The 20,345-nt window shown below is 36.7% G+C and overlaps 1 protein-coding gene across 6 annotated transcripts in view; it reads left to right on the forward strand.

Annotated features, from left to right (window-relative positions):
• Nucleotides 1–20,345, forward strand: part of ADAM23 (ADAM metallopeptidase domain 23) — a 173,647-nt gene that overhangs the window by 97,382 nt on the left and 55,920 nt on the right. For all 6 annotated transcript variants that reach the window (XM_034655054.1, XM_034655057.1, XM_034655055.1 and 3 more), the window contains exons 7-11: nt 4,071–4,143; nt 7,905–7,981; nt 9,828–9,893; nt 17,114–17,185; nt 19,380–19,543. In XM_034655054.1, the coding sequence (XP_034510945.1) occupies nt 4,071–4,143; nt 7,905–7,981; nt 9,828–9,893; nt 17,114–17,185; nt 19,380–19,543 (452 nt within the window). The remainder of the gene's footprint in view (nt 1–4,070; nt 4,144–7,904; nt 7,982–9,827; nt 9,894–17,113; nt 17,186–19,379; nt 19,544–20,345) is intronic.

Raw genomic sequence — 20,345 nt, forward strand, 5'->3', positions numbered from 1 at the left:
GGTGCAGGTGTATTGAAGTTAGAAATACGCGGGTTATGACCTGCTGCGTTGGGGAATGTGCGCCACCTACGTGGGCTCGGCAGGTGGCTCCCTCAGCATCCAGGCTCCCACTTTGGAGAAATGAAACCCATGGTTATTTTGGTTGAAGGCGAGGTTTCAATACACTCACACAGGGGAAGTAAAGTCACAGGATTTATTACATACATATTCCAGAATGTGGGGTGCGGAGCAGTAAGCCAGAGGAAGGCAGTCCTCCATCCCGGGTCACGGGTGAGCAGGGGATGAGAGCAGGGTAGCAAGCACCTGTTACTTGAAAGGTGGTTGGAGTAGCGGTCCCTTTTAGCGAGCCCACTTTTAACGGGCTTAATTCTAAGTGGTTATTTTAAAAGGTGCCCTGGGAAAAGCAAAGCAGGAACTTAGAGTGGGAATCCTAAACTCAAGTTTTTAATGAAATGTCCAGACTCTGGATGTGAACAGGGTTGTAAAATGCCTAGGCAGCAACTCAGAAAAATACAAGTTCTTTTCCTCATCACACCAGGCCACACACCAGGAAGGCATGATAAGAGGCAACAAATCTAGGTTTTTGGAAGTGAAGGCAGTTCTTTCCAGTCTGTAGAGCAGAGAGGACATTTTGTTTTGTACTGACCAACTTCTTTTCCTTTAAACTAGCTTTTGTTCTCACTTCTTCTTTGGATAATTGTATGACTATAAGCGTATACTTAACTTTTATAAGAATCTTCAGTGGAGAAATTTGTAGTTGAACTATGATTCTATTAGATAGCATTTAGTTTTCTTTAGAAATAGGGAAGAAAATAATGTTTAGAGGCATGCACCGGCCAGCAGCCTAGATAAGAAACCATAAGGGCGTTATGCTAAGTGAAATTAGTCAGACAGAGAAAGACAAATACTGTATGAGCTTGCTTATATGTGGAATCTAAAAGTCCTGAACTCAGAAGCAGAGAACAGATTAGTGGTTACCAGAAGCCAGTGGGAGACATGTGTGAATGTGGTCGTGCAAACTTTCAGGTATAAGATAAATGAATTCTGGGGTGTAATGTACAACTTGGTGACTATAGTCCCTTTGTACATTTGAAAGTTGCTAAGACAGTAGATCTTAAAAGTCCTCATCACAAGGAAAAAACTAATTGTGTTGTGGTGGGTGTTAATACTGTGGAGGGTATTTTGCAGTATATACATATATCAGATCATTATATTATACACCTTAAACTTATACAATATTGCATGTTATTATATCCCAATAAAGTTGGACAAGAAAAGGAATCATATACTCTACTAGTGTTGCTCACTAATAGAATGAAAACAAATCTGAAATTTGATCTATATTCGTTAGGTATTGTAATGAGGGCTTACTACATGCTGGGCACTGTTTTAGGTGTTGGGGATAAAGCGGTGAGTAAGACAGACATCGAGCCTGAGCTTCCTGGAGATTATAGTCTACAGGGGCAGAAGGGGATAGACAGGATGAGTAAGTACGTACATACGGTGTGTTAGATAGCATGCTACGGAGAAAAAAAATGAAGCCGAGGAGGCCGAGTTACAGGGAAGAGCAAAATGAGATGGTACTTTTGAAGGAGGACTTTCAGAAATTAGGGAGCTGGAAGAGCATTCCAGAGAAGAGCAAATGCAAAGGCCCCGAGGCAGAAGTGTCACTCGTGTGTTGTAGGAACTTTGAGGAGCCCAGCTAGGTTGGACAGGAGTGGACAAAGGGGAGATTGGTAGAATATAAGGCTCTGAGAGGTGACAATAGGGAAGTCATACCCCAGTGAGAAGAACTGCTAACGGGAAAATAGTATTTTGAGAGTGATCGAGTCAGGATATTGCAATCATTTGATGGGGCGCAGAAAACATTTTTTTATCTTTAGAGATGTCACCTGTATATAAATTAAGTTTTGAAACAGGTACTAGCCATTTAGACTATTGATAATCATAGTTGAACAAACATTTATTTTCTTTGCTGTGGCAATGTATATGTAATTATGGTGTAAGTTTCAAATTTGAGACAGAAATGTCATTAAACTTTAAATGTTTAATGTTTGCTTAAGCCTATATCATTTTTCAATTAATAAATGTAAAAATTACTGGATGATGAAGACAACCACCCCTAGATAAAGACATTTTGTTTAAGTAAAATGTTTTTCCTCTACTCCAGTGGTAGGTAAATAACTTGTATACAGCAAGATTATTTGACTTGGTCAGCAAACAATTGACTTTGATTTCTTGCATTGATTGATGGCCCTGTTACGCTAAAGAAAAAAAAAGCCCAAAATAAAACAAAACCCCCAAATGACAACTCCCTAAGCCTCAGAGTTTTTAAATATGTAAAATAAGATGGTTTTTCAATGTATCCCCAGTAGGGCAGTTCTGCAGGTTGGATGAATTAAGAAATGTATGTGACCAAGTTTAATAAACAAAGAGATTTGTAAGTTCAAACTGTTATTGTCATAGTATTTAAAGCATCGGTTTTACCTTGTTATACCCACAATCATGTTCTTCAGGGGCTGATTGTTCCATGCCTACTACCTTTTCTCTTTTGCTTTCTTCCTTACTCCCTACCTTTTGTTCATGTAACAATCTTCATCCTCATCATGGGGAGAGGGAAAGGAACAGTGCTTGAAACTTCAGTCAGTTTTTAAAATTGTGTTTCTAATCCAGTTATGAGTTTCATTGCTCTGAATATTATTTCACCTGTTACCAGAATTAAGAATTTACTGAACTTGAATTTGGATTTGCTGATGTTTAGTTTATTACTACTGGTTTTAGTATGCTTTACAGTAAGTCAGTAAGTCAAGCAATATGGGTGGGATATTTCTAATAAGAATTCATGTTTTGGGGCGCCTGGGTGGCACAGCGGTTAAGCGTCTGCCTTCGGCTCAGGGCGTGATCCCGGCGTTATGGGATCGAGCCCCACATCAGGCTCCTCTGCTGTGAACCTGCTTCTTCCTTTCCCACTCCTCCTGCTTGTGTTCCCTCTCTCACTGGCTGTCTCTATCTCTGTCAAATAAATAAATAAAATCTTTAAAAAAAAAAAGAATTCATGTTCTCTCTCAAGTAATGAATAACAAAACTCTTAATTATTGTGAGTCTCATATGTAATCTATTAAGAACCCTCTTTTTATAACTATTTTCCTGCTTATGAAACTAATACATCATAGGAAATTTGGAGAAGGAAAATAAGCAAATACTTAACTGCATTGTAATTTTCCATGATCCCATCCTGGAAAGAGAACTCTTCACCTTTCAGTATACACTCTTCCAGTTTTTCAGTGATATGTTCTCATATATTTTTAAAATAAATTGAATCATTATTCTGTAATAGAATTTTAGCTCAGTGTTGGACCTCTCTGAGCTGCAGTATTTTAATTTGTAAAATAAAGATAAAATATGCATTATATAGAGTTCTTGCGAGGATTAAATAGGGTAACGTGTACATTAACAGTATTTGGCACATAGTGTGTGCTCAATAATGGAAGCTAATAGTAATAATAGTAATGGAAATAAGATGTTTCTAAAAGTGTGGTTTCTAGGGCAAAGGATATGAATATTTTCAAGGTCATTGATAGACATTGCTAAATTTCTCTTTGAACTATGCTCCCAGTTTATTCCTATCAGCAGAGTATGAGACTGCAACCATAATTAACTATGGTTATCATAATTTTAAAACCTCTGCCAACCGGATGGCAAAAATTAGTATATCTTTTTTAAAAATTTGCATTTTGAAGGAGTATTAAGGCATTCATCATTTTTTTATATGTTCGTTTGACTGTTTGTGTTTCTTTCTTGTGAATTTCCTATTCATGGCTTTGAAAAAGGCTAAGGTTTCAGAGTGGCTGATAAAACTTCACTTTTATCTACACTGGAGCAATTGGATGGTGCTCTATTTTTTAAAAAATTGAAGTTTCAATAAGACATACTTTTCATTTTTGATAGCTAAAACATGAGCATATAAATGTTCCCATTTTAAGAAGGCTGTTGGAGAAAGTTCCAACACTCTTCCATACAAGCTTGATCCCATCTTGCTTTTTAACAGTGCACAATTGTTTTTGTTTCAGAAAAGCACAGGTCGACCACATATAATCCAGAAAACCTTGGCAGGACAATATTCTAAGCAAATGAAGAATCCCAGTAAGTTTTGATTCAGATGGCCATTTTATTTTATGTAATAGGAGCCGTGCCTTGATGGAACTCGGTGCGCATGCAGGAGGTGAAATTGCTCTGCCATGAGCCGTGTGGGTGGGCACTAGCATGAACTGTGGCTGGTGTGGATGAGGCCTGGAGAGTCATTGCCGATGGAAATACTGAAATATGAAGTCCAGGAGTACACCTCTGTTAGGAACCAGAGAGTGTGGCTAAATGTAATGGTGATTTGCAGTGAGGCTCATTCTTAAATTTCTCTGGCAGTTTACTGCTTTTTAGACAATTTGTATTGTCTCACTCTTATGCTCTGGTCTCAAGGCATCTTAAGCACGCTGATGTTGACAAAAGCATCTTTTGGATTATTGGGGTATGTGATATTGCTTCTGTACATTCGTGCCAAAAGTCTTTAATAATTTATGCAAAGTCTTATGCCACACATTATTTTTAAATCTAAAATGAACTAAGCACAGTGAAATTCTCTTAAATTTTCAGATATTGAGGGTCAGGTGGTTGTAGGTCAAATATGCATATTCTAACGAATCTTGAATGGTTTGTTACGTTTTTGATGATGTTTGGAAGAAAATAACACTTGAATTATAAATCACAATTTACACATTACAAATAGATTTGCGACCCTGAGAATGTGAAATGTTTAACGATCAGAATACTTCTTTCACCTTAGTTTATTTTGATTTTGAGATGATGTATGCTATCAATGTTGCTGTTTCTTCATATAATATTTTTATTTTGTTTATTTATTTTTTCATCATGATAAGTATACTCATTAATCCCCATCACCTATCTTACCCATCCCCCCCCCTTTTGGTAGACATCCGTTTGTTCACTATAGTTAAGGGTTTCCTGGTTTGTCTCTTTTTCTCTTTTTTTTTTTCCTTTGCTCATTTGTTTTTTTACTTAAATTCCACTTATGAGCAAGATCACATGGTATTTGTTTTTCTCTGACTGACTTATTTCACTTAGCATTATATTTTTTAGTTCCATCTCTGTTGTTGCAAATGGCAGGATTTCATTTTTTATGGCTGAGTAATATTCCTCTGTGTGTGTGTGTGTGTGTGTGTGTGTGTGTGTGTGTGTGTGTGCTTCTTTGTCTTTTCATCTCTGGATGGACCCTTGGGCTGCTTCCAGATCTTGGCTATTATAAATAGTGCTGCACTCAACATAGGGGTGCATGTATCCCTTTGAATTAGTGTTTTTGTATTTTTGTGGTAAATACCTAATGGTGTGATTGCTGGATTGTAGGGTAGTTCTGTTTTTAACTTTCTGAGGAAACTCCACACTGTTTTCCAGAGTGGCTGCACCAGTTTGCACTCCCATCAATAGTGCAGGAGGGTTCCTTTTTCTCCACATTCTCACCAACACTTGTGGTTTCTTGTGTTTTTTATTTTATCCGTTCTGACAGGTGTGAGGTGATAGATTTGATTTGCATTTCCCTGGTGATGAGTGATATTGATCATCTTTTCACGTGTCTCTTGGGCATCTGGATGTCTTCTTTGGAGAAATATCTGTTCATATCTTTTGTCCCTTTTTTGTAAAAAAAAAATTTTTTTTTTTTTTTTTAGAGAGAGAGAGTGAGCACGTGCATGTACAGCAGGGGAGGGCCACAGGGAGGGGAGAGAGAGAACCCCAAGCAGCCTCCATGCCCAGTGTGCAGCCCAAGGCAGGGCTCGATCCCATGACCCCGAGATCATGACCTGAGCCAAAATCAAAAGCCAGATGCCTAACTGACTGAGCCACCCAGGCACCCCTCCTCTGTCCATTTTTAAATTAGATTATTTGGTTTTGGGTATTGAGTTGTATCAGTTCTTTATATATTTTGGCTACTAGCACTTTATTGGATATGTCATTTGCAAATATCTTCCCCCATTCAGAAGGTTGCCTTTTAGTTTTGGTGATTGTTTCCTTTGCTGTGCAAAAGCATTTTATTTTGAGACAGTCCCAATAGTTTATTTTTGCTTTTGTTTCCCTTGCCTCAGGAGACATATCTAGAAATATGTTGCTACGGCTGATGTCAGAGAAATTACTGCCTGTGCTCTCTTCAAGGATTTTTATGGTTTTAGGCATCATATTTGGGTCTTTAATCCATTTTGAGTTTATTTTTGTGTGTGGCAAAAGAAAGTGGTTCAGTTCTATTCTTTTGCATGAAGCTGTTGAAGACATTGTCTTTTTTCCATTCTATATTCATTCCTCCTTTGTTGAAGATTAATTCACCATATAATTGTGGGTGTATTTCTGGATTTTCTGTTGTGTTCCATTGATCTTTGTGTCTGTTTTTCTGCTAGCACCATACTGTTTTAATTACTACCACTTTGTAATATAACTTGAAGTCTGTAATTGTAATACCTCGAGTTTTATTTTTCTTTTTCAGGATTGCTTTGGCTATTTGAGGTCTCTTGTAGTTCCATACAGATTTTAGGTTTGGTTGTTTCTAGTTCTGTGAAAAATGCTTTGGTATTTTGATAGGGATTGCAGTAAATCTATAGATTACTTTGAGTAGTGTAGACATTTTAACAATATTTGTTCTTCCAACCCATGAGCATGGAATGTCTTTCTATTTCTTTGCATCATCTTGAATTTCTTTCATCAATGTTTTATAGTTTTCAGAGTACAGGTCTTTCACCTCTTTGGTTAAGTTTATTCCTAGAGGTTTTATTGTTTTTGGTGCAATTGTAAATGGTTATTTTCTTAATTTCACTTTCTGCTGCTTCGTTATTAGTGTATAGGTATGCAGCAGATTCTTGTATGTTGATTGTGTATCCTGAGACTTTACTGAATTCATTTATCAATTCTGGTAGTTTTTTGGTGAAGTCTTTCAGGATTTCTATATATAGAATCATGTCATCTGCAGATAGTGAGAGTTTTACTGCTTTCTTACCAAGATGGATATCTTGTATTTCTTTTTGTTTTCTGATTGCTGTGGCTAGGATTTCCAGGCGCTATGTTGAATAAAAGTGGTGAGAGTGGACATCCTTGTTCTGTTCCTGACCTTAGAGGAGAATTTCTCAGTGTTTTCCTCTTGAGTATGATGTTGGCTGTGGGTTTTTCATATAAGGCTTTTATTATGTTGAAGTATGTTCCCTCTAAACCTACTTTGTTGAGGGCTTTTATCATGAGTGGATGTTGCACTTTGTCTAATGCTTTTTCTGCACCATTGAAGTGATCATGTGGTTTTTATCTTTTCTCTTATTGATGTGATGTATCATATTGATTGTTTTGTGAATATTGAACCATACTGGTATCCTGGAAAGAAATCCCACTTGATTGTGGTGTATGATTTTTTTAAAATGTATTGTTGGATTCAGTTTGCTAACATTTTGTTGAGGATTTTTGCATCTGTGTTCATCAGGAACATTGGTCTGTAGTTCTCTTGTTGTGGTGGCTTTATTTGATTTTGGTATCAGGGTGATACTGGCCTTGTGGGATGAATTTGGAAGTTTTCCTCCCAATCCTATTATTATTATTTTTTCTTGTAGTAGTAGTAGTTTGAGAAGAATAGGTGTTACCTCTTTTTTAAATGTTTGGTAGAATTAGCCTGTGAAGCCATCTGCTCCTAGACTTTTATTTTGGAGGAGTTTTTTGATTTCTGATTAAATTTTAATGCTGGTAATTGGTCTGTTCAGATTTTCTATTTCTTCCTGCTTTAGTTGATGCTGTCACATGTTTTAAAAACATATTCCCATTGAACTGCAGTCAAGTATAAATTTTTGTATTTCTTTTTTTTTTTTACACAGGTGGGGAAAGCAGTGACCAGTGGCCCTTTCTGTCTGAATTACAATGGTTGAAAAGAAGGAGGAAGAGAGCGGCGAATGTGAGTGTGGCATTGAACCATAGATGGGGCCACTTCACTCAGTTAAATTGTGTGCCTGAAATCACATAGTACCTGAGTATATGTAAAACACTTTAGATTTGTGCAACATCTTCTCACAAACAAAACCAACAAACCAAACTCCTCCTCTGGTTTGAGTCCTATAAGAATATTGCTTTTTATTCGGCTTTTTCTATTTGATATAAACTGGTTACAGTGTCTTATGGACCCTGATGGCATATAAGGAATGCATTGTTTTAGCTTCATTTTCAAAGCATTTTCTTATGAAAATTACAGGACATTTTTTTCTATTAAAAGTACAGCAGACTTTTTTATATGGCTTATATAACATGTGAAGCATTTTTGTTCACCAAAAAAGTAAGGGGAAGTGTTAGGTTTTGAAATGTTGGCTAATGTTGCCTATTTGTAGTTCTTTCAAATTGAAAGCTCTGTGTACTAATATTTGAAGCTGGATATGTTTTCTTGAGGATCTATTTGACCATTAGTATCATGACAGTTACTAAATAAGAATCATGTAATTATATAATCAACAACTGTAGTATAGCTCCCATGTATTGATAAATGTATAGGAGTTTTGTAACTAAAATTATGTTCCTAGTCTTTTTCATAATAGATTAGAAAGCTGTAATGATGGGGACTGTTCCGTAATTACATGGTGAATGCTATGTAACCGAGAATTAATTCCACAGCATATAGATTACATGGTAATTTACTAGATAACTTAATGAGTAATTATACTGAAAATTGCTGATTTTAGATAATGTTTTGCTGAATGTATTTTTTTTTGTGAAAAAATTAGACCACCAGTCATCAGAAACTTAGTTACAGGTTAAATCATCCTCACTTTTATGAGCCTGTCTTCATATTATGGTGATTATGGATACAAATTTTGTTTTTTTACTTAGAGATTTTTTTTCTTACTCTTGAAGATGTGGTTGGTAATAATAGGTTTTATATAGGCTACTGACATTTCACTACAGTCCACCCCTATCAAATACAAACTGATCAATGACCTTGTACATAAAGAAAAAAGAGTCATCATTGTTGGTTTTCAACTACAAAAAAAGAAAGTCCAAATGATAATTAAAATGCTTAGCACTCACTCTTAAAATTACCTAGGAATAGTAAAAATTTAGAAGCATTTAGAAAATAGTAATTGTCAATGTTTGTTCCTTTGAGAAGTTGTATGGTTAAGATTTAGTACATTATTATTAAAATTTCACTCCAGTGAGTTAATGTTTCTTTTGACTATATTGACAGCTGTTCATATGTACCATGCTATTCTTATTAAATGAGTTTTAAGTAGTAGATTTCCTTTGAAGTTTTAAGTAGATAAGAATCTTTTTTATCACATTTTAATGCCAAAGAAATTGAGATTTATTTATTTTAGCAGAATTACACTGTACATTTTTCTCTAGAATATTTTTACATATGAAAAGCGTATAAAAAATAACATGGGCTGGGGGCGCCTGGCTGGCTCAGTTGGTGGAGCGTGTGACTCTTGATCTTGGAGTCATGAGTTCGAGCCCCGTGTTGGGAGTAGAGATTACTTAAAAATAAAAAAATGTTTAAAAAAAAAGTAACACAGACTTTTCTCTATCTTGATGAGTATTTCAATGATAATGAAATACAGTTTTCTTCTGAATACTTGAATGTTTATCCACACTTTACAGTCACTGTCTTCGATTTTGTTGACCAAGTTTATTCCAGGGTGTTTATAAAGTAGGCAGCAAAGAGTTCTTTTGAAATTCAAAGTCAATCTACAAGTTAATAGTCAACATCAGAGACCTGTCCACCACCATTCTGACTATGTTTTCATTTTCCACAGCCATCTCGCGGTGTGTTTGAAGAAATGAAATATTTGGAACTTATGATTGTTAATGATCACAAAACGGTAAGAATATAAAGAATCAGTGAGTTTTAGACCTGGCAGCTTTGCTTAAGAAAGAATACATTTCACTTTATATTGAATCATTATTTGTTACTTATTAGGGCCAATATATTTAGAGGCTTTATTTCTTTGGAACTATTGAATGATTTGATTTACTTCATGGTATTTGGAAATACTAGGTTTTATAGAATTTTCACAACTCTAATAAATAAATGAATATTTAGTGGTTATAATGAATGGATTTAACTATTTGTTTGACATCTTTTACATACCGTCATTTAAAATTCTTATTCTCTACTTTTCTTCATCTATGTATTTGGCCACTACTTTCTAATTTTATTCCATGTCTTCATTCTGAGGACATTATTTTTTTCTTACTAATTATTATGACTTGTGGCAGATATAATTATAGGAAGTGAGGATGTGTAATAAAGGCATATCCAAAGAGATGATATTTGATGATTTATCTTTAAATTTTGGAAAGATGAGTAATATTGTGTTACTTATGTCAAATTAAAGTGTGATATAATGTGTCATCTCAATAACATTTAAGAGACATGAAAAATAATTATTGTGTCCGTTGGCCATTCTTGAAAATAGAATAGAAACTTTCTTTTTTTAAAGGTTTCATTTATTTATTTGAGAGAGAGAAAGTGAACACAAGCCAGGGAGAGGGGCAGAGGGAGAGGGAGAAGCGGGCTCCCCGCTGAACAGGGAGCCCTACGGGCCTGGATCCCAGCATGCCGGGATTATGACTAGAGCTGAAGGCAGATGCTTTAACGACTGAGCCACCCAGGTGCCCTGAGTAGAAACTTTCTTAACCATGTTTTACTTAATCATTTCCCTTGTAAAACAGGTTGGCTGAACCCTAGAGCTTTCTAAACAATCTTGTCCAGTAGGCTGTTTTGCTAGTATAACCAACACTTGGGGTATGCTTAAATGTTTAACATCTAGCTCTCTGGGGAAAAAAAAAAAAAGCCTTGATTTATAACGTTTGGTGATACCTGTGGTGTAAATACTCCCATCATGGCTGATTTCAAGCTACGAAGTGAGGTCACTAATGAGGAGCTGGGAAAAGTTGCATCCAGTTGGCTCTAGCAAACTGTTGGGAACTGGCTCCAGCACCCCATTGCCACACATCCCAGACTGTGTAGGCTAGTTGTACTTCTTGTTGTAACTATATAATTTAATTTAAGAAATTGTATAAACTAAGACAAAGAGTAGTTGTTTTTATGAAAACTGAGTTATATTTCTGGAAAGATGAGAATCTTTAAAGAAATACTTATAAGTCAGGTATGGGTGAAAAACTTGTAAAAGATTGCAACAGAAATTCAGATCGCTTTGCATGTATCATTAAGTCCTTGTTTTGCTTTTAGGAGACCAAATTAGATTAGTAGACCATAGGGTAAAATGTCAGTATGAAATTCTAATTAGTAGACCCTGCTCAAGAGAAGGCCTTGAAACCATAAATTTAAAAATATGGTGACTTAATTTATTTATAACTTTTATTTGACTCTCTACATTAGCAGACATTTTCTGTTAATTGCCAAGTACTGGTCCAGTTATGTTGAGTATTATTCAGTGGAATACCTGTTAATTATATCTGCACATTTATTTTATTTACCAGTACCTTTGAAATATATTGCTTGATATATGTTAGAAGAAGCAGAGGAGAGGTCCTCTCTGGTTGGAAGGAAAACCAAATGTGTAGGCAGCCATTTTAGATAATGAAGGCTAAACTAAGAGTTTCAGAAGGACATTAATTTGCTTGAAATCCCAAGATAATTTTTCATCTGAACTATTTTTGTTGATTGGGACATTGAGATTTTTTGGTAGCTACTTCTCAGCCCTTAGCATTGTGGCATGTTGTGAAACTATGGCGTTAGACACTTCCACTTTTTCTAATATCCATTATGCAAATACTTTTATGGTACTGGAAGGAATAATGATGATACGTGCAATGCCTTTAAATTCACAAAGGACATTCACAGAGATCTGGGAATGAATAGAACACTTCTCCAACCCATGACTTGTATTTCCCCATCTCTTGTTCACCCATACTCTAGTAGGAAGGTACATAAAGCCACCAATCAGAGTAGGTATCAGTAACTGTATAAATAGGAAACAATACTTTTTAAAAAAATATTTTATACTTTGAATTGATTTTTTAAGCCTATTAAATGGAAACATTTAAATAATCTTGTCTTTATCTTATGAATATAAAATAACACCCTCCCATTTAAAATATCATTTTCATATATGGAAATTTTTTGCACATTATACCGTATATTCTGTGATAAAGTTATCTTCTTTATGCTACCAAGTTTGTTAATGGTAAACCTTGGTGATTATTTTATTATTATTATCTACCTTTGAAACTAGAATAAAAGAACTAGAATAAAAGTAATTTTTGCTGATAAACTTGGAAGAAATACATAGTAAGAAATGAAATAAAAAGAAAGCTTTATTTTTGAGTAGTAATGATACCTAAAGTAGAAAGAAATTACCCAAAATGATTTCTACTATTTAAATAAATATTATATCTGGGATAATAGGACAAAATATTCTTTTTGCTTTGACCAGGTTACATCCTAGTCCCACATAAGTGTGTCATTTTATAAGGATTTTTTTTTCTTTTGAGAGGTGGGAAAAAAGTTTTTTTAAGTTGTGCTTTCTTTATATGAAATGAAGAAAATGAAGATTGTTTTTGAATTTGATTGCCACAAAGAAGTAGTAAATCAGAACATGGATCAGAGTCCTGAAATTCACATTTTGAAAGTAAAACTGAACTAGAATAATTAACATCTGTTTTTTTAAATACCTGTAGATTTACTACTGGGTTTTAGAATGATCATCCTTGAAATGACTCATCATTCAATCTTTGTTCTAGATGAGGCAACACAGTTGTTTGAATAACTGTCACCCTCAGATTGAAAATCAAGCTCTAATTTTAATTTTTTCAAAAAGCAAATTTCTTTAAGTATTATAATTGTTCAGGAAGGAGAAGTAAATTTGGCACTTTAAATTATTTTCAGTCATCACAAAATGTGAAAGTAAGTTTTATCATAAATGGAGATTGCACATTTTTCTTTGTATGAAAAATTATTTCTCATTCATGCAGGAAATAGAAACATTTTGCCTACATTCACATTCAAGCTAATCTCTTTAATTCAGAGTAACCTAATATTGGCTTCCTGAAAAAAGGCAAACACCTTATTTTGAACAAGCATCATATTATCAGTGGCTTTCAATTAGGAAAGGAAAATCCCTCAATTTTTTAGAAAGCATCTTGGTAGCTGGCTGGTGGAACCTAACTTGGGAGCCAATTATAGCCTTGATAAGGGTCTGCAAACATTTCTCTGGGCCCCTTGAGCTAAATAGAAATATGAAAAGCCTTATTCTAATAGAAAATTGGTTGAAATATTTTAAAGTGTATGAAGAAAGTTTTGCTTACATTTTTGCTGTATCCACACGTATAAGTCCAAATGCAAGTGTGTTATACCTCAAATATTTTTTAATTTAAACCTCATTTGGAACTGTATTTAAAAACCACTATACTTTGTAGACACATTAACAAATTATGAGTTTTCATCAAGAACTGTGATTTCTTGGGAATAAACATTAACTATTTTATCAGAGTTGTTAACTGAAAAAGTTTATCTCCTATCTCAACCCAAAATAGGCATTGAATTCCAACTGTGTGACCTTGGATAAGTTCTTTGTCCTCTCTCAACCTCACTGTCCACATTTCTAAAATGGTTTAATAAAACCCACCTCATAGAGTTGTAAGGAGCAAATATTTGTTGTAGGAGAAACACTTATAGATCCTGGTAAATCCTGCCTGCTCACTTAAGTGGAACTTCAAGCGAACAAATCTCGTGGGTACTGCTAGATGTCCTCTTTCATGCTCTCTCAGCAGCAGGGGACACGGTGGATTACACCCTCCTATGTGACACATTTTCTCCATCTTTTGGCTTCTGTTGACACAACAGCTCTCCCGCCTCACTGGCCTTTCCTTCCTAGTCTTTTGCATCTGGCCTCTAGGATTATGGGAGTGCTCATTGCTTGGTTTTGGGTCTTCTTTTCTCTCTATAACTCTTGCCAATGTGAACAATTCCAGTTTCAATCTTTAAATAATACCATGACTTTAGGGGTGCCTGGGTGTCTCAGTTAAGTGTCCAACTCTTGGTTTCAGCTCTGGTCATGATCTCAGGGTTGTGAGATTGAGCCCCACTTTGGGCTCCGAGCTCAGCGGCGAGTCTGCTAGAGATTCTCCCTCTCTCCCTCAGCCTCTGCCCCTCCCCGTCAAAATAAATAAATAAAATCTTAAAAAAATATATCATGACTTTAAACTCATCGCTCTCTACTTTATGCCTCTAGTCTCTTGAGTCCGTACTTGTGTATCCAACTATACTTGCACACCGACTTCAATGTCAAATAGGCATCTCTAACATTTCTAAATCAGAACTCTTGATTCCTTAGTCCTAAGCTTCTCTTCGCCTAGTCTTTCTCATTGTTTTAAACGGCACCACTATGCCCCCAGCTATTCAAGTTCAAGACCTGGGAGTCATCTTTTATTCTTTTCTTTCCTCACCTTCCACATCCTGTACATCAGCAAGTTCTGAGTCCCTACCTTCACAGTGCGTCCACCCACTTCTCTCTGCAGATGTCCAACCTTCATTATCTTTTACCTGGACTCTTGCTTCCGTGCTTGACCCTCTCTAATTCATTTATCCCACAGCAGGGGAGCTTTCTATAAAGGAAAGCAGAGACATGGAAATTACAAATATGAAATAAGTGAAAAACATCACAACATCAAAAAAGACCTCATTTTATTAATTTTTTAACTTGCATGTTATATTTTCCCATGATCATTATACTATGAAAAGAAGTCTCCAGAATGGACAAATTAATGTTTAGAAGCAAAATAAAGTTAATTGTCGTAGATATAGAGCACCACTGCCTTAGAATAAGTGTCAGTTAATGTTTTTCCTTTCTTTTTGTAATGTGTGCTTCTTCATGTTGAGACTTTTAACATTTTCATAACCCCAAAGGGGCTTAATGTTGAGACTTTTGCTTTTACTTTAAAAAATATCTTTGAAATTTTTTAGCGTGTGGAATTTGCTGGACAATTTAAAATGCTTAGCTATGCACAGCAACTTCTTTGTGCTAGGTTTGAAAACCCTGTTAAAGTGCCTTAAGATCCTTAGATCAATATGATGTTTTTGGCCCAGTTACATGCACAGATTGATGTTTACTTTAAAAGAACACCTGGAGACAGTTTGGGTCAGAGGATGGTGCATGGCGGCAGCAGTAGCATTAAGTCTGAGTCTGTTCTGAGTCCAGGTCCATTCAGGCCGCTATAACAGAACACTGCAGACTGGGTGGCTTATGAATAGCAGAATTTCCTTCTCACCATTCTAGGGGCTGAGAAGTCCAAGATCATGGTGTCAGCAGGTGGTGAGGACCTGCTTCCCGATTCATAGGCAGCACCTTGCTCTGTCCCCACATCCTCTGGTGCAAGGGAGCTCTCTGAAGCTTCCTTTGAGGCATGAATCCCATTCATTAGGGTTCCACCTCATGTCCAAAGCATCTCCCAAAGGCCCCACCTCCTAATACCATTATTTTGGGGGTTAGGATGTCAACATATGAATTTGGGGGGGATACAAATATTCACACTATAGCCAGTGTTATAAATGTAAATAGTGATGGGGCACCTGGGTGGCACAGTCATTAAGCGTCTGCCTTCAGCTCAGGGCGTGATCCCAGCGTTCTGGGATCGAGCCCCACATCAGGCTCCCCCGCTAGGAGCCTGCTTCATCCTCTTCCACTCCCCTTGCTTGTGTTCCCTCTCTCGCTGGCTGTCTCTCTCTCTCTGTCAAATAAATAAATAAAATCTTAAAAAAATTGTAAATAGTGATAAATTAGTGAATGCTTCCAATAACACGGTATTGCACATTTGTCATGGGTTGTCAGTATAAAGTATTATAAATATCATGTATGGAAGCATGAAGACATATATTCTTTGTTTTAAAAAACATAGTACCAGGGGTAGAGAGAGAATGAAATGAAGGGAGACTGACAAATATATAGTGTGAAAGTGGGCAGAGGAGGAAAAAAAAAGAATTTCATGGATTTCCAGCATAGAACCATTTTTAATCTTTTTGAGAGATGCATTATTTTAGTAATAATGATTAAAGGCAGATTTTAAAGATTTATGGTGCAAATCTGATTCTGTAGTTTTGTGTATGTTTTCCTTTTTCCTCAGTAGAGGGCATGTTCCCCCTGTTCGTAGACTTCAGTTTTCAAATGTCCTCTGAGAGACATATTGTGCAGTATTCTTTGCTAAAACTGTAGCCTCCAGATGTTTTTATGGAATTATTCGATTAATTTGTTTTTATTTATTTTCTTAAATAATCATAAATAACTATGAACAATCTTAAACTATTCATGCACTTCACTTTTACTTTTTGTCCCTCCTTTGTTCTGACTTGGAACCGTCAAAAGCCAAAGGCTTCATCTGAAGGAGGCATTCTTCTGAGAGAATATACTAAAATGTATTTTAAAAATGCATTTTAGGGGCGCCTGGGTGGCTCAGTTGGTTAAACGTTTGCCTTCGGCTCAGGTCATGATCCCAGGGTGCTGGGATCAAGCCCCACATTGGGCTCCCTGCTCAGCAGGGAGTCTGCTCCTCCCTCTCCCTCTGACTGCCTCTCCCCCTGCTTGTGCTCTTTCTCTCTGTCAAATAAATAAATAAAATCTTTTTAAAAAATGTGTTCTATATCATGGCCAGTATCTAAAGTGCTGCCTAATAAATTTTCTTGATCTGTGTCTGGTCTTGAGTTTAAAGGGAGAAGGGTATCCATTTGGGACTAAATTTCTTGGCTAAGCCCTTTGTAAACTGTAAAGGTTGTTGAGATGAACACAAGAAGATTGCATTTGTAGACATGAAGACTGAATGAACAACTAATTTCTCGGGTGTAAAGCTTCTCACACAGATTTCTACAGGTTCTCTCCATACTTAGAACTGGTACAGGTGTTTTAGATAGCATTTGCTGCCTAATAGAGAAATCAAAAAACACCACCATATCCAACATGGTACAAGCAGAATTGTCTATTTTTAATCCCCATTTGTACTATTGCTATGGCCTGCTTTTACTGAAGTTTGAAATTTACCATTAAATTATGATTTGGCACTGACTGGTTTATCCTTTCCCCCCCAGTATAAGAAGTATCGCTCTTCTCATGCACACACCAATAACTTTGCAAAGTCCGTGGTCAACCTTGTGGATTCTGTAAGTATCCCAGTTTTCTTGAACCTATTTTTCCAAGATGGAATGGTTTATATTTCTATTTGTTTACTTCTTACTTTAATGCTTTCTTGGGCAAAAGTAAAAACGCTATCCTTAAGCTCATCGGCTAAGAAATTACAGAGCGGTCTGCCTCACGAAGAATAGTGTTATCAGAGTTTCTGGGGGCGGTTGGGTCATTCTCGGTATCCCAAGGATGCATTAGTGTTGCTTGGAAGTGATGTCTAGACCTCTTTGTCACCCACCCTAGAAGGACAAAAACACTAGAAAGAAATTAACTGCTAAAAAGAGTATAAATTACACTTGGCAATTGAGACTTTGTTAATGATGACCAGTTGAGCTTATTGTCTTAAATATATTGCAGGAGAGCTAATCGTGAGGTACAGTATGTTGTCTTTTTTTTTTTAAGAACTCGGATTTATTTTCTTAGTAGTGAACGCTTCAGATTTTATTTCAAGATGACAGAATGAAGTGCAGTCCCCCAAATAAAATTAATTGACACAGTAAGATATATATCTCCTTAGAGAGACTTCTAGCTCTATAAATCGTTCATATTAATATTTTTTCCCTCTCATTTTGTGACTTACAGAGAATAGCGGTCAAGATTATCTTCCTTTTTCCTGATTTAGGTAGAATTACATAGATGTGAATATTATTTGTTATGTTCCAAAAAATAGCTCAGTTTGGCTAGCCATAGATTAAATATAGCATACTACTTTGTTTTCTAGTGTAAAGTGCTATTTTCTTCAGTTAAATCTATTTTTATCTGATATTTATGGTATGTTCCCTCTTAACTGGGAAAAAAAAACTTTTTATGAATTGCCAACCATCCAAATGATACTTATTTCCTCCAAAGAACTGCCTTCAAAACAGTCCCCAAACCTTTCATCATGTAAATACTCACAACATATCGTACCTGTNACTGGGAAAAAAAAACTTTTTATGAATTGCCAACCATCCAAATGATACTTATTTCCTCCAAAGAACTCCAAAGAACTGCCTTCAAAACAGTCCCCAAACCTTTCATCATGTAAATACTCACAACATATCGTACCTGTAGGCACAGCTGAGGAAAGGTGTAACCCAAGGTGGATGGGCAGAGTGTACCATGTAGAGTTAGGATTGAAACTCCGAAAGCCAGTTTACACCTGGTTTATTAATCTTCTGTAATTTCAGCTCTTGGCAGCAGTCTTCTCTGAGGAGAACTCTAAGTGAATATGGACAAGAGAGGTTGCCAAAGCTATTGACTTGGTGGCATCTCTGTGTTGGTCATTGTACCATGATTGACTAGAACCACATCTTGCAGAGTGGAATTTTTGTTTTGGGTTATCCTATAAGGTTCAGAAGCTGGCCAATGAATTTTTTATAAGAGATTGCATTTAACTCGCTTGTTGTATAATCATTACATCTTCAGGTTGATTTAGGCACGATGATATTCCTTTTCTTCAGTGTGTTCAAAGATCATCTATTATTTTCTTCATTAGCTTGAAAATAGGACAAAATGACAGCAGTCTTTGAAATTGCTTAATTGTGTGAATTGTTTAGCTCCTGGGCCAAAAGTAGAGAAAGAGAACACAAAGATACAGTTTAAAAATTGGGAGTGAGGCCACCCTATGGTGAGGGGGAAGTGGGTGATATGAATCTGCTTTTCCTTCTTTTGGCCCAGATCTAGGATTCCCTCCCAGCGTTCTTTTACATGTCATGGCACAGGGCCTCCAAGGACAAGCCAGCCGTGTTGCGCTTGTCCGAGGGTTTAGTGATCTGTTTCTATCCCGCAGGACTGACCGGTCGCTGCGCTTACTCAGAGCTAGTAGGTCAGGCTCCAACCACTCTTTCAGAGAGTGATTTCACTGAACCCTGTTTTCAGTTTATGTCCAGACTTTAGAGTTGTGACATCGCTACTGTCCATCCCCTAGTGAGATGCCTGGCCAATACATGTGCTGATTTGGGATTAAAATAGTCTTGTAGGAGAGGCTGAATTGTGTGATTTTTCTTTCTTTCTTTCTTTCTTTTTGTTCTTGGAAATGAGAAAGGAAAGAGGATTCTTTATGATGAGCTAATTGTGGCCTCATGTTCTCCTCTCACCTCCCCTCCTGTCCTTCCACTGATTTTGAATCACTGATTGTGCATGTTTGACCCAGTGTTTTCCTCCTGCACCTGTCCTGTTGTATACCCTCAGATTTACAAGGAGCAGCTCAATACCAGGGTTGTCCTGGTGGCTGTAGAGACCTGGACCGAGAAGGATCATATTGAGATCACCACCAACCCTGTGCAGATGCTCCATGAGTTCTCCAAATATCGGCAGCGTATCAAACAGCACGCCGATGCTGTGCACCTCATCTCGTATGTACTTGCGGTCTTTGGGTTGACATTTATCTTTACCCCTTTATTGTATCCGTTAAGTTATATGTCAGTGTATTGATCTTGAATTGATTCCTCTCTCTGGTTTTATAAGTAGCAGGGAGGTAAGTTGCCCGGTGCTGGGATGTTGGTTCCATGGTCATAAGATTTACCTTCAGAGCACGTTCTTACTTTCACACTTTACATCCTCCAGGTCAACTCTGATTCAAGACGGCTGCTGGTGCACCAGCCTTTACTACAGGCGCCAGGCGTACAGGCAGGGAGGAGTACCAAAGAGCCGTCCTTCTGGCTGAGCTAGCTCCCTTCAAGCAGATTTCTTGAAAGCTTGCACATATTCATTTCCTGGCTCTTAGTCAACATGCCACACATAGAGAGGGTTGCAAGAGAGGCCAGGAAACAGTCTTTTGAGGTGAACCATTGAATAAAATTGAGATTTTATCATTGAGGAAAAAGGATGACCATACTGTCTTTGGATATAGTTGGTGGTTTCCTTCTCCACTCATGGCAAAGCTGTTTTCAGACAGTCCTCCAAGGTTCTGCCCTGGAATCAGACCAACAGGATTCCTCCCTCCTTGCCTCTCACCGTTGCTCTTTACTTCCTTTTCTCTCAGTCTATAATCAGCAGTGTATAATAATTTATAATAATCGGCCAGTGCTTAATAGGTGCTCGATTAATGTTTGCTCCACTGAGATTGCTTCACACAACATAAATGTAAAGGTATTTACGACAAAATACATCTAAAGGTATTTAAAATGCAGTGTTTGATTTCTTGAGGAAGAACGA

Source organism: Ailuropoda melanoleuca, chromosome 2, assembly GCF_002007445.2.
Source record: "Ailuropoda melanoleuca isolate Jingjing chromosome 2, ASM200744v2, whole genome shotgun sequence".
Taxonomy (NCBI): domain Eukaryota; kingdom Metazoa; phylum Chordata; class Mammalia; order Carnivora; family Ursidae; genus Ailuropoda; species Ailuropoda melanoleuca.